We start from the raw sequence: 14,396 nt of genomic DNA, 5'->3' as shown, positions 1-14,396 counted from the left end.
GGTTTTCCGAGCCTCGAACTTTCATCAATGTAGATAATGTGAGGTTACTCCTACGGATCCCCAGCAATAGAACTCTTCAATGGAGAAGGTAAATATCTCCTCATTATCATGTGACTCAGCTTAGCCGTACAAGTGTCTCACAGTAGATTCCTGAATGGAAAAGGTGCCTTTCTAGGACGTTTTCGAAATACACACGTGAACATGAAGAACCACACATATACAAGATGTAATATAAGACTGTCAACTGTCGAGGGTAGACGTAACAAATTGTCAGTGTAGTTGTGGGATGTTGACTTTGGCCGAAATAATTATAATGGCTGTAGTTGCGGCACTATTTGGATGTTACGTTGTAACGTCAATTATTTTATTGAAATATCCACAAATTTTACATAAGAAAAAGAATGTAAAATTTCGCCCAAGACACATCAGTCACAGAGGAGGTAAGTTTTCCTTAGTCATGTAGATGATACTCGGATAACACCTATCATTTTGAAATTAGTAAAAGGTATGAGTCACAAACAGACTGCAGTAGGCCTACATGTTGTATTTAAAATCTATTTTTTTAGTCATCAATGGAATCGATTTACAAATATAACAAAAAGTTGGATTTAATGTTAAAAACATTTGATTGATGTAAAAATAATTTAAATGCAATTTATGTCTTTTTTATTGACTTTCAAATGAGCCCACGCCACTTAATTTTTTTTGTTTGTTTTTCTCCATAATATATATAAATAAATATGTAACAGCGGTCATTAATTTCCAATGTCTGTGCATTCATCTGCTACACAGTTATGGATCAAAGGCTTACCTGATTTGTGCCATTTACATGCACTGATCGAGCAAAAGAAAAAAATCTTTGAGCTGTTTTTACCATTTAGCTGGTATTTTACCAAGGTTACATATTTCCCCTTTCCAGGAATTTTTCAAGGAAATAAATGATATCAATTTTTCCAGGAGTAATTTTTGAACCCATGACCTCTGACTTATTAGAGTAATGCTTTTATATTTGAATGAATGAGAAATTCCTCCAGTATAGATTCCAATCGATGGGAGGCAGCTTCAGCTAGTAATTTAGGAGAGTTGTTTTACTTACATTGTATTCACATCTCCTATCAAAATTTGTTTGAAATAAATTGATCTTGTTATCATATATCATATAGCAAATACACATAGTTTGCAAATAAAATAAACTTTGAAAAATAACAGAGGAAACAGAGAGGTGATAATACAAGCCCACTAGCCAATCTGTTTAGATTTATGTAGATAAGGTAGACATAGGCCTTGAATCATTTAACACCAATTTTTTTGTGGGCTATGTTATTATTACATGTATTAGGACAGGATTTATTTGCATTGGATTATGGTTACTGTACATGTCTATATTAAAGATTATGGAAGTTACCTTTACCTGTATTGGTAGAATGACAAACTTGAAAGCTAAGATCAATTACTGATCATCATTAATGGAAATACAGCACTGTCATTTGTTACAATAGTGACTCTGGCCCTTGCTACACATAAGGAAAAGGTGGATGGTTGTGTAGTATGTCAGTTTTTAACTGTAAAAATAAGAAGAAAGAAAAGTGTTACAGTCACCATTTTAACTTCCCTCTTTGTGTTCAACCAAGGGATTCGCTTGAAATGTTTTAGGCAATGATAATCTCAGAAAGATGGGGTCATTATGACTGATATTGAAATGAAAATGTCATTGGGGAGGGAGTCAGTATTACACACACATATGCACATACACCATCACCCACACACACAGATATCTGTGTGTGTGTGTGTGTGTGTGTGTGTGTGTGTGTGTGTGTGTGTGTGTGTGTGTGTGTGTGTGTGTGTGTGTGTGTGTGTGTGTGTGTGTGTGTGTGTGTGAAAAAATACCTGTTTTTCCCTAACTCTGTTGATCCTTTATGTTGTGGCATTGTAACTCTTTAAAGTTTATTTAGATGTTTTTCACTTTTGCCAGTGACAACAATGACAACAGACAGCACAAGGTTCTTCCTTTCTAAGGACCTTCTTTATTTACTCCTCACTTGTAATCTTCTGTTTTGTCTTCACAGGTGCTGGTGAAAATCTGGAAAATACCATGACTGCCTTCCGTTTGTAAGTTATTTTATTGGATTTTATTGAGTAATGCATTTACAGATAACAAAGGTTTCATGCTTGTTAGAATATAGGTCTTGGTTACCCTTGTTCCTTTGAACAAGTGAATCTGAAGGCATTTCAGCATTTTAAAATAATCTTGAAAATGCACCACACCCTTTTGCAGTTTAAAATACCTTTTAAAAAACTGGTAATGAATTAAGTCATGAAAATATTAAGAAGGAATATAATCTGCAGCTTATTTTAAAGGTTTTAGAGTACTTTGCATGAGTTTCTCTGTCATTAATTCAACGATAAGAAAACGCTATCTCTCATGTGAGAATATAAAATAACATGTATTTTTACTAGTATTGATAAAAACTTATTATATATGTATAAGTAAACAGTTCATTTTAAACACTGTACCATTACAACAGGTAATTAAAATCTCAAACTTTCGAATTAAGGTACATAATTTGTTTTATTAATTGATAATGTGCCATAGAAATGTAAGTGACAAAGGGAGACAATTTTAGACCTGTGCTCTTTCTTGGCTTCAGAGCTGTCATCTACAGCAGTTTTGTCTAGAAATTCAACAATTGCATGAAAAAAAAACCACCACACCAATGTTGTAGATCAGCTGTTTGATACCCAGACAGAGCACAAGTGAAAAATTATCTTCCTTCTCAACATTTATTCTGCTAGCAGAAAGATTCACTGTACAGGTATTTATAAATTGCTCTATCTTTTCAGTGCATCTGATCTTGGGACAGAGATGTTGGAGATAGACTGTCACATCACCAAGGATGGTCAGGTGGTTGTGTCACATGACAATTCCCTCAAGAGGTCATGTGGTGTTGAGGGGGAGATAATCGACTATGATTACAAAGTTAGTATGAGAGTTATGTTAAAGTATCACCACAATTTCATAATAATTTGATGAATATTTTCCATTTTTATTTCAAAATCCTGGTCTCAGTCTTTGTTTTCTATAAGAAGGGTTAGGACTCTTCGTGCTATTTTGTGTAAATGTAAGTATCAATACCAGTGAGACCTGGGAGAACTATATACATGGTGTATGAAATGTTGAAGTCTCCTTGCCTAAATACTACACTTAACCCTTCAACATGACTCAAAAACATGCATTGACTTCAAGCAGATTTTTCTTTTAACATTTCAATCTGTCCCATTTCTTGGTTAACACTTATATCAAACTGATTAAAACTAAAAATTCCTTTTTTTTAACTTTCAGGATCTACCCCCAATTCAGGGTGTGCTTTCCTTGGATTTCATGAGTAGTAAGTTCTGGTTTTCTAAATGCAGCAAGTCATTATATACATTAAAACTTGTCTTAAAGGTCACCTCTATACATAGGCTACCTATCAATAAAGGCCACTTTTTTGGTTTCCTATGTCATGCAATTTTACAATAATTGAACCTCAATATTAAGGTCACTTTTGGCTTCCTTGAGTGACCTTTATAGACAAGTTTTAATGTACTGAAATAAGTGTCATTACCTATTAAAAATACAACGTAGAAGTAGATGTTTAGGTTAAGTTGTACCCATAGTATGGGACTGTTCTCCCTGAGGTCATTATTATCAATACAGTGTAGAAGTAGATGTTTAGGTTAAGTTGTACCCATAGTATGGGACTGTTCTCCCTGAGGTCATTATTATCAATACAGTGTAGAAGTAATGTTTAGGTTAAGTTGTACCCATAGTATGGGACTGTTCTCCCTGAGGTCATTATTATCAATACAGTGTAGAAGTAGATGTTTAGGTTAAGTTGTACCCATAGTATGGGACTGTTCTCCCTGAGGTGTGGGTCACCAGTATCAATATGATTTACATCTAGGGTATGGATAGTTTTTGTTTAGAATGATTTCAGATGTAACCTTATCATGACTGTACTTATAAACATTGTTTCTATAGAACCAGTGTAAATGGAATGACATTTTCGTTCTCTGTGTTTACTTTATATCTGAGATGTTCTTTTCTGTGCTTTTCTTTCCATCTGAAGTGTGTTGATATTTCTAGGTTTCCAAACTAAGGGTGGAACTGACAGACAAATTCCACTATTGAGGGATGTGTTTGAAGCATTTCCTACGATGCCTATTAATATAGATATCAAAATTAACAACGATGAACTCATAAACAAGGTAAGAATTCTGTAGTTATCATATTTATCCACAGATAAGCCCATATCTTCATTTGTATTTATCATATTCATCCTCAAATAAACCCATATCTTCATTTGTATTTATCATATTTATCCTCTGATAAGCCCATATCTTCATTTGTATTTATCATATTTATCCTCAAATAAGACCATATCTTCATTTTTGCATTATCATCAATTTCAAAATAGTAAAATAAAATTAGTTCATGATTAAGCCCTCCACAAACTTTAATGAGAAGATTTACATTTGAGAAAGGGGCTTATTTTAGGATGAATATGGTAAATGTCCTGAAGGTCAGAGTTCAGTCAAATAAAGGTAAATGTACTTGTACACCAGAAGGCCCAGTTTGGACTCAGTTAAATCTTGGTATTTTAATGTCCACAAGGTCCTTTCATGAATAAGTCCAATCTTCGCACATTGTATTAAAATATCCTAAAAAATTCTGTGGGTTTTGTCCAATCTTGACAAGCCTTTGAAGTTGGGAAGGATAAACATTATAGTATCTTGTCTTGTAAGCTCGTCATGGATATATGTTAGCCCTCACTCACATATCACTATATACACAGGGAGATGTTAGCCCTCACTCACATATCACTATATACACAGGGAGATGTTAGCCCTCACTCACATATCACTATATACACAGGGAGATGTTAGCCCTCACTCACATATCACAGGGAGATGTTAGCCCTCACTCACATATCACTATATACACAGGGAGATGTTAGCCCTCACTAAGATATCACTATATACACAGGGAGATGTTAGCCCTCACTAAGATATCACTATATACACAGGGAGATGTTAGCCCTCACTAAGATATCACTATATACACAGGGAGATGTTAGCCCTCACTAAGATATCACTATATACACAGGGAGATGTTAGCCCTCACTAAGATATCACTATATACACAGGGAGATGTTAGCCCTCACTAAGATATCACTATATACACAGGGAGATGTTAGCCCTCACTAAGATATCACTATATACACAGGGAGATGTTAGCCCTCACTAAGATATCACTATATACACAGGGAGATGTTAGCCCTCACTCACATATCACTGTATACACAGGGAGATGTTAGCCCTCACTAAGATATCACTATATACACAGGGAGATGTTAGCCCTCACTAAGATATCACTATATACACAGGGAGATGTTAGCCCTCACTAAGATATCACTATATACACAGGGAGATGTTAACTCTCACTAAGATATCACTATATACACAGGGAGATGTTAGCCCTCACTAAGATATCACTATATACACAGGGAGATGTTAGCCCTCACTCACATATCACTATATATACAGGGAGATGTTAGCCCTCACTAAGATATCACTATATACACAGGGAGATGTTAGCCCTCACTAAGATATCACTATATACACAGGGAGATGTTAGCCCTCACTATATATACACAGGGAGATGTTAGCCCTCACTAAGATATCACTATATACACAGGGAGATGTTAGCCCTCACTAAGATATCACTATATACACAGGGAGATGTTAGCCCTGCACTAAGATATCACTACACTACACAGGGAGATGTTATATAAGATATCACTATATACACAGGGAGATGTTATATCACTATATACACAGGGAGATGTTATATCACTATATACACAGGGAGATGTTAGCCCTCACTAAGATATCACTATATACACAGGGAGATGTTAGCCCTCACTAAGATATCACTATATACACAGGGAGATGTTATCACTAAGATATCACTACAGGGAGATGTTATCACACTATATATATATACAGGGAGATGTTAGCCCTCACTAAGATATCACTATATATACAGGGAGATGTTAGCCCTCACTAAGATATCACTATATACACAGGGAGATGTTAGCCCTCACTAAGATATCACTATATACACAGGGAGATGTTAGCCCTCACTAAGATATCACTATATACACAGGGAGATGTTAGCCCTCACTAAGATATCACTATATACACAGGGAGATGTTAGCCCTCACTAAGATATCACTATATACACAGGGAGATGTTAGCCCTCACTAAGATATCACTATATACACAAGGAGATGTTAGCCCTCACTAAGATATCACTATATACACAGGGAGATGTTAGCCCTCACTAAGATATCACTATATACACAAGGAGATGTTAGCCATCACTCACTATATACACAAGGAGATATCACTATATCACTATATACACAGGGAGATGTTAGCCCTCACTAAGATATCACTATATACACAGGGAGATGTTAGCCCTCACTAAGATATCACTATATACACAGGGAGATGTTAGCCCTCACTAAGATATCACTATATACACAGGGAGATGTTAGCCCTCACTAAGATATCACTATATACACAGGGAGATGTTAGCCCTCACTAAGATATCACTATATACACAAGGAGATGTTAACTCTCACTATGATATCACTATATATACAGGGAGATGTTAGCCCTTACTAAAATATCATTATTTACACAGGTAGTTTTTGGAATAGGTAATACATATAAGTAATTAGGCTATTCTGAGATAAAGAATGGAGGACAAGTGCGTGTGATTATCATGTATGTATTAGCTGAGTCTGAACACTGGACTCCTTCACTTCTTAACTGATACTTAACAGGTTTATAAACATAAAAAACCACGGACTTTTTATAACAGGATTTCTTTATTATTGATGTCTTTTAGATACTATTTAGTGGGACAGAACAATCCTATCAAACCATTGGTGTGATACCATTAGTGTCTTATGTAACATATGGCATTATCTCTTTGTGCAGGTAAATGATTTGATTATGGAATTCAATCGTGAATCACTCACTGCTTGGGGTAATAGGAGTTCATCAGTAACCAGTAAACTCTACAAAAAGGTGAGTAGAGGTCTAAAGATAACTTTTATCAGACCAACAATACCAGGATGTAAATAGAAACAATATTACAATAAGTATAATTAATAAATGTAATTACCATGCAATAAATATAACACATGTCCAGTAAATATAACACCTGTCAAGTAAATATAACACCTGTGCAGTGAATATAACACATATGCAGTAAATATAACACATATGCAATAAATATAACACATGCAATAAATATAACACATGTGCAGTAAATATAACACATATGCAATAAATATAACACATGCAATAAATATAACACTTGTGCAGTAAATATAACACTTGTGACATGTGCAGTAAGTATAACACGTGCAATAAATAGAACACCTGTCCAGCAACATGTGCAATAAATATAATACCTTTCCATAAATATAACACGTGCAGTAAATATAACACTTGTGCAGTAAATATAACACATGTGCAGTAAATATAACATGTGCAGTAAGTATAACACTCGTGCAGTAAATATAACACATGTGCAGTAAATATAACACATGTGCAGTAAATATAACATGTGCAGTAAGTATAACACTTGTGCAGTAAATATAACACATGTGCAGTAAATATAACACATGTGCAGTAAATATAACACCTGTGCAGTAAGTATAACACTCGTGCAGTAAATATAACACTTGTGCAGTAAATATAACACATGTGCAGTAAATATAACATGTGCAGTAAATATAACACATGTGCAGTAAATATAAGACATGTGCAGTAAATATAAGACATGTGCAGTAAATATAACACATGTGCAGTAAATATAACATGTGCAGTAAATATAACACATGTGCAGTAAATATAACACATGTGCAGTAAATATAACACATGTGCAGTAAATATAACACATGTGCAGTAAATATAAGACATGTGCATTAAATATAACCACTGCAAAATAAAAATAACTACAAAATACTAGATATAGCCACTTTACCTTAAATATAACCATTGTACGCTGAAAATAATCAGGGCACAGAAAATGTGATCAATGAAGGTACTGATCAGTACCTACATATATTTGTAGTTGTACAATAGGTAAGGATTATATTTTTAACATTCAGTCTGTTGAATGAGAGACTTGGAAACAGTACATGACCACTCTATATTTAATAACACATTTCTTTACAGAACCCAGATGTACCATTAATATTTTCCATGCAGCGTGTGCTGTTGTTGGTTTTGACATTCTACACTGGGATTCTGCCATTCCTGCCTCTAAAAGAGTCCCTCTTTGAGGTTCTCATGCCTGGTGCACTTTTAAGGTACTTTAACCCTCCATTGATTGGGGGGTTTAAACTTTTATCTGGTATTAAACGCACATAAGCATTACATAAGAGAAATCTTGAAAATTTAATTTGATGAATCATTAGTATTTTTAAACCATATCTTATCATATTCTTTTCTATTTTCAGTGGGGATAAATTCAATAGGCCTTTGAACCGAAAAATGAGGTTCCTTTTGAAATTGGCTGATGTGTAAGTATATTAAGCCATGAAATTAATACAGTAACTTTTAAGATTATTCTGAAATGTATCCACTTGTAAGTACAATATCTTCCAGGATATGTGGAACTATGAAATGTTACTCGGTATCTATATCTTTTGGGGTCTTACTGGATACCAGTAGCTATGAGGTATTACTGGATACCTGTAACTATGAAGTATTACTGGATACCTGTAACTATGAGGTATTACTGGATACCTGTAACTATGAGGTATTACTGGATACCTGTAACTATGAGGTATTACTGGATAGCTGTAACTATGAGGTATTACTAGATACCTGTAACTATGAGGTATTACTGGATACCTGTAACTATGAGGTATTACTGGATACCTGTAACTATGAGGTATTACTGGATACCTGTAACTATGAGGTATTACTGGATACCTGTAACTATGAGGTATTACTGGATACTTGTAACTATGAGGTATTACTGGATACCAGTAATTATGAGGTATTACTGGATACCTGTAACTATGAGGTATTACTGGATACCTGTAACTATGAGGTATTACTGGATACCTGTAACTATGAGGTATTACTGGATACCTGTAACTATGAGGTATTACTGGATACCTGTAACTATGAGGTATTACTAGATACCTGTAACTATGAGGTATCTGTAACTATGAGGTATTACTGGATACATGTAACTATGAGGTCATACTGGATACTTGTAACTATGAGGTATTACTGGATACATGTAACTGTGAGGTATTACTGGATACCTGTAACTATACATGTAACTATGGTATTACTGGATACTGGATACCTGTAACTATGAGGTATTACTGGATACCTGTAACTATGAGGTATTACTGGATACATGTAACTATGAGGTATTACTGGATACCTGTAACTATGAGGTATTACTGGATACCTGTAACTATGAGGTATTACTGGATACCTGTAACTATGAGGTATTACTGGATACATGTAACTATGAGGTATTACTGGATACCTGTAACTGTGAGGTATTACTGGATACTTGTAACTATGAAGTATTACTGGATACATGTAACTATGAGGTATTACTGGATACCTGTAACTATGAGGTATTACTGGATACATGTAACTGTGAGGTATTACTGGATACATGTAACTATGAGGTATTACTGGATAGCTGTAACTATGAGGTATTACTGGATACATGTAACTATGAGGTCATACTGGATACTTGTAACTATGAGGTATTACTGGATACATGTAACTGTGAGGTATTACTGGATACCTGTAACTATGAGGTATTACTGGATACCTGTAACTATGAGGTATTACTGGATACCTGTAACTATGAGGTATTACTAGATACCTGTAATTATGAGGTATTACTTGATACCTGTAACTATGAAGTATTACTGGATACATGTAACTATGAGGTATTACTGGATACCTGTAACTATGGGGTATTACTGGATACCAGTAATTATGAGGTATTACTGGATACTTGTAACTATGAGGTATTACTGGATACCTGTAACTATGAGGTATTACTGGATACCTGTAACTATGAGGTATTACTGGATACCTGTAACTATGAAGTAACTATGAGGTATTACTAGATACCTGTAACTGTGAGGTATTACTGGATACCTGTAACTATGAGGTATTACTGGATACCTGTAACTATGAGGTATTACTGGATACCTGTAACTATGAGGTATCTGTAACTATGAGGTATTACTGGATACCTGTAACTATGAGGTATTACTGGATACCTGTAACTATGAGGTATTACTGGATACATGTAACTATGAGGTATTACTGGATACCTGTAACTATGAAGTAACTATGAGGTATTACTAGATACCTGTAACTATGAGGTATTACTGGATACCTGTAACTATGAGGTATTACTGGATACCTGTAACTATGAGGTATTACTGGATACCTGTAACTATGAGGTATTACTGGATACCTGTAACTATGGGGTATTACTGGATACCAGTAATTATGAGGTATTACTGGATACTTGTAACTATGAGATATTGCTGAGTACTTGTTCTAGATGCTTCAGCAATGTTTTATGTACATCTAGATTTCTCTCTAATTTGTAGATAAAATTCTTTTTTTTATATTAACTTCAGACTGATGATGAGACCTACATTACTTCAGCACTTAGAAAGAAGAGGGATACAGGTGAATATATACATTTAAAATAGGGTGTCACTATACACTAGTAAACTACCCAGAAAGGAATGTGATTTATGATACTATAAATGCCATCATGCACATATCCAATTAACACAACATTGTTATTATAGGCTTAAAATAGCAATGGTTTGCTATCAAAATGGCTGCTCTACTTGATGGATTACACTGTTAAAAATAAATCATCTGTTTTAGTTTAAATCATATTATTGTCTGCATATGTTAACAAAATGGGTAGGTACTGTAAATATAAGCATTGAGCTGTCTTGTGGTATTTATGGTCATTTTAAATGCCACAGTTTTGCAAGCAAACACACCATATTGTTCTAGCTCTCAATTTGATGTTTGTCAGCAAAGTTTTTATGTTGAATAAGACTGCAAATGCCATAAGAAAACTCCTTTATGCTGAAAAAGTCATGTTATTATGCAATTCATGAAATAACTAAGTCATGTCCCAGCCATATTGCAATGCATTAAATCAGATCCCAGGTAAATCTGTCATATTACTATGCATTAAATCAGATCCCAGGTAAATCAGACATATTACTATGCATTAAATCAGGTCCCAGGTAAATCTGCCATATATCAATGCAATATAGCAGCTCACAGGTAAATCAGGTATATCTCAATGCATTAAATCAGGTCCCAGGTAAATCAGACATATATCAATGCAATATAGCAGCTCACAGGTAAATCAGGTATATCTCAATGCATTAAATCAGGTCCCAGGTAAATCAGGTATATCTCAATGCATTAAATCAGATCCCAGGTAAATCAGACATATTACTATGCATTAAATCAGGTCCCAGGTAAATCTGTCATATTACTATGCATTAAATCAGATCCCAGGTAAATCAGACATATTACTATGCATTAAATCAGGTCCCAGGTAAATCTGCCATATATCAATGCAATATAGCAGCTCACAGGTAAATCAGGTATATCTCAATGCATTAAATCAGGTCCCAGGTAAATCAGACATATATCAATGCAATATAGCAGCTCACAGGTAAATCAGGTATATCTCAATGCATTAAATCAGGTCCCAGGTAAATCAGGTATATCTCAATGCATTAAATCAGATCCCAGGTAAATCAGACATATTACTATGCATTAAATCAGGTCCCAGGTAAATCTGGCTTATTACTATGCATTAAATCAGATCCCAGGTAAATCAGACATATTACTATGCATTAAATCAGGTCCCAGGTAAATCAGCCATATATCAATGCAATATAGCAGCTCACAGGTAAATCAGGTATATCTCAATGCATTAAATCAGGTCCCAGGTAAATCAGACATATATCAATGCAATATAGCAGCTCACAGGTAAATCAGGTATATCTCAATCCAATAAATCAGGTCCCAGGTAAATCAGGTATATCTCAATGCATTAAATCAGATCCCAGGTAAATCAGACATGTTTCAGTGCATTAAATCTAACCCTTGTTGAATAAGTCACATAATTATACAATATATTTAATGAAATATATTACATAATGAAGTTGAAACTGAAATATGATTTCTTCTTCCAAGAAGATCTTAGATCTTTGATTTAAATAGATCTGTATCAAGCAATAACAGAAACCTGGAGAAAATTTGCCTGTTCAGAGTGTAAGATAGTATATCACCTACAAACATACACAGATTTTATTGTTAAGACAATCCTAATTACAGTCAATTCTGTAAATGAAAAAGAAAAAGATTGTTACATTGTTATGATATCTTTATTGACATGATGTGGGACAAGATTACACAATTCATAGGAGTTACATGTATGTAAATTAACTGTATTTTAACTTATAGGATATACAATTGTATATATTCCTTCTTATATGAAAGCTTGTTAATTGAAATGAAGATAATTCTGATATTTACAGACTTCATGCTGTATTTTCTAAAAGTGAATTATGAAAATATTTTCATATTCTTGTAGTTTTTCGAAGGCAATTTGTGATATTGAGATCTTTGTTTTCTAGACCTATCTATGGGTGCTGAATTCGGAGGAAGAATTTGAGCGAGCATTTAAACTTGGGTCCACAGGGGTCATGACAGACTTTCCAACATTACTGAAGGATTTTCTGGATAAAAATTATCCCGAGCTTAAACAAGAAAAGGGTTACCAGAGTATAGAAGCATTGTGATGACATTAGAGACTATGATGATATAAGAGACTTAAAGATGTAAGGGATCATGTGGTGAAATTGGATACCCAATTTTTAAATCAGAGACTAGGTGACAACATCAAGACATTTTGTTGACATCAAAGACCCTGTGATGATTTTGTGATGATAGAGATTTTATGATGGTATTAGAGACTGCGTAATGACATCAGAGACATTGTGATGACATCAAAGGGTATATGATGACATCATAGACCCTGTGAAGACATCAGAGATCTTGTGATAAAATCAGAGATCTTGTGATAAAATCAGAGATCTTGTGATAAAATCAGAGATCTTGTGTTGGCATCAGAGATCTTGTGATAAAATCAGAGACCTTGTGTTGGCGTCAGAGATCTTGTGATTAAATCAGAGATCTTGTGATAAAATCAGAGATCTTGTGATAAAATCAGAGATCTTGTGATAAAATCAGAGATCTTGTGATAAAATCAGAGATCTTGTGTTGGCATCAGAGATCTTGTGTTGGCATCAGAGATCTTGTGATAAAATCAGAGATCTTGTGTTGGCATCAGAGATCTTGTGATAAAATCAGAGATATTGTGTTGGCATCAGAGATCTTGTGTTGGCATCAGAGACTCTGTTATTTATAACAAGAAGTTTGAAAAGAGTTGACGGGGAAACTCTCCCTGAAGGTGTAGTGTGCATGTTGTATGCTTGTGATGAATGTTTTTTCTAGTTCATGGTGTAATCCTTTTTTCATTTATATGTGATTATATACTTGATAGATATTGTAAATGAGTGCACATATTTATTGTTTTTAAAGTTGCATCTTTCAAAGTTTTTTTCCTTTTTTAAATAAATTTTGTATTGTTTTAAGAAGACTTCATGTTGTCTGACAAAAAGAGCTTTGTAAGCTAACTTTTCTTTTCTGAACATTTGAAGGTTGAAAAGATTTCTAGTATCACAAACATGTATATTGATTTGTAAAAGATATATAATAGCACATATCTGTTAGATCTAGTCAAACATAAGAGGTTGTTGGACAATGAAACACGTTTGTATCTAATATCAAAAAGCTTGTACTTGTATTATCTCAAATTTTCATGCTTTTGCATTGGCATCAAAGGAAAATTTTAATAATTGATATTTGCAGCAATGCTATCGTGTTTAGATTCATTTTAGACTCTGGGTTTTATTTCATTCCAAGATTATCCGGTAATATAAACTTACTAGTTGACAGGTTTTACGAAGGTATTAACTGTCTTGTATTTGTGCTTTTATATGTAACCCAGGTAAACACTAGCTGCAATAAATTAAAGGGAATTTCTCTTTAGCTCAATCCACTGAGAGAAAGACTATATTTAGCCAGAGGTTTGATCCTTGGTGAAAGCATTGAATAAATAATGGCCTCTTGTGCATTAGTGGTCATGTAGTGAATTGCCCACAGGC

General features: G+C 34.2%; 1 protein-coding gene across 1 annotated transcript; it reads left to right on the top strand.

The window, feature by feature from the left end:
• The first annotated feature begins 135 nt into the window (after positions 1–135).
• On the top strand, positions 136–13,355 carry LOC132555699 (lysophospholipase D GDPD1-like). Its single transcript, XM_060220060.1, has 10 exons — positions 136–440; positions 2,067–2,109; positions 2,842–2,977; positions 3,341–3,386; positions 4,127–4,248; positions 7,051–7,140; positions 8,299–8,432; positions 8,583–8,645; positions 10,761–10,812; positions 12,804–13,355. The coding sequence occupies exons 1-10, from the start codon at positions 287–289 to the stop codon at positions 12,966–12,968; spliced, it is 1,005 nt and encodes a 334-aa protein (XP_060076043.1). The 5' UTR covers positions 136–286; the 3' UTR covers positions 12,969–13,355.
• The last annotated feature ends 1,041 nt before the right edge of the window (positions 13,356–14,396 follow it).

Source organism: Ylistrum balloti, unplaced genomic scaffold (assembly GCF_031769215.1).
Source record: "Ylistrum balloti isolate Yb309-2 unplaced genomic scaffold, AGI_CSIRO_Ybal_v1 Utg370510, whole genome shotgun sequence".
In the NCBI taxonomy this organism is placed as follows: domain Eukaryota; kingdom Metazoa; phylum Mollusca; class Bivalvia; order Pectinida; family Pectinidae; genus Ylistrum; species Ylistrum balloti.
Note: the sequence above shows the minus strand (reverse complement) of the source record. Positions and strands in the feature narration are given on the sequence as shown.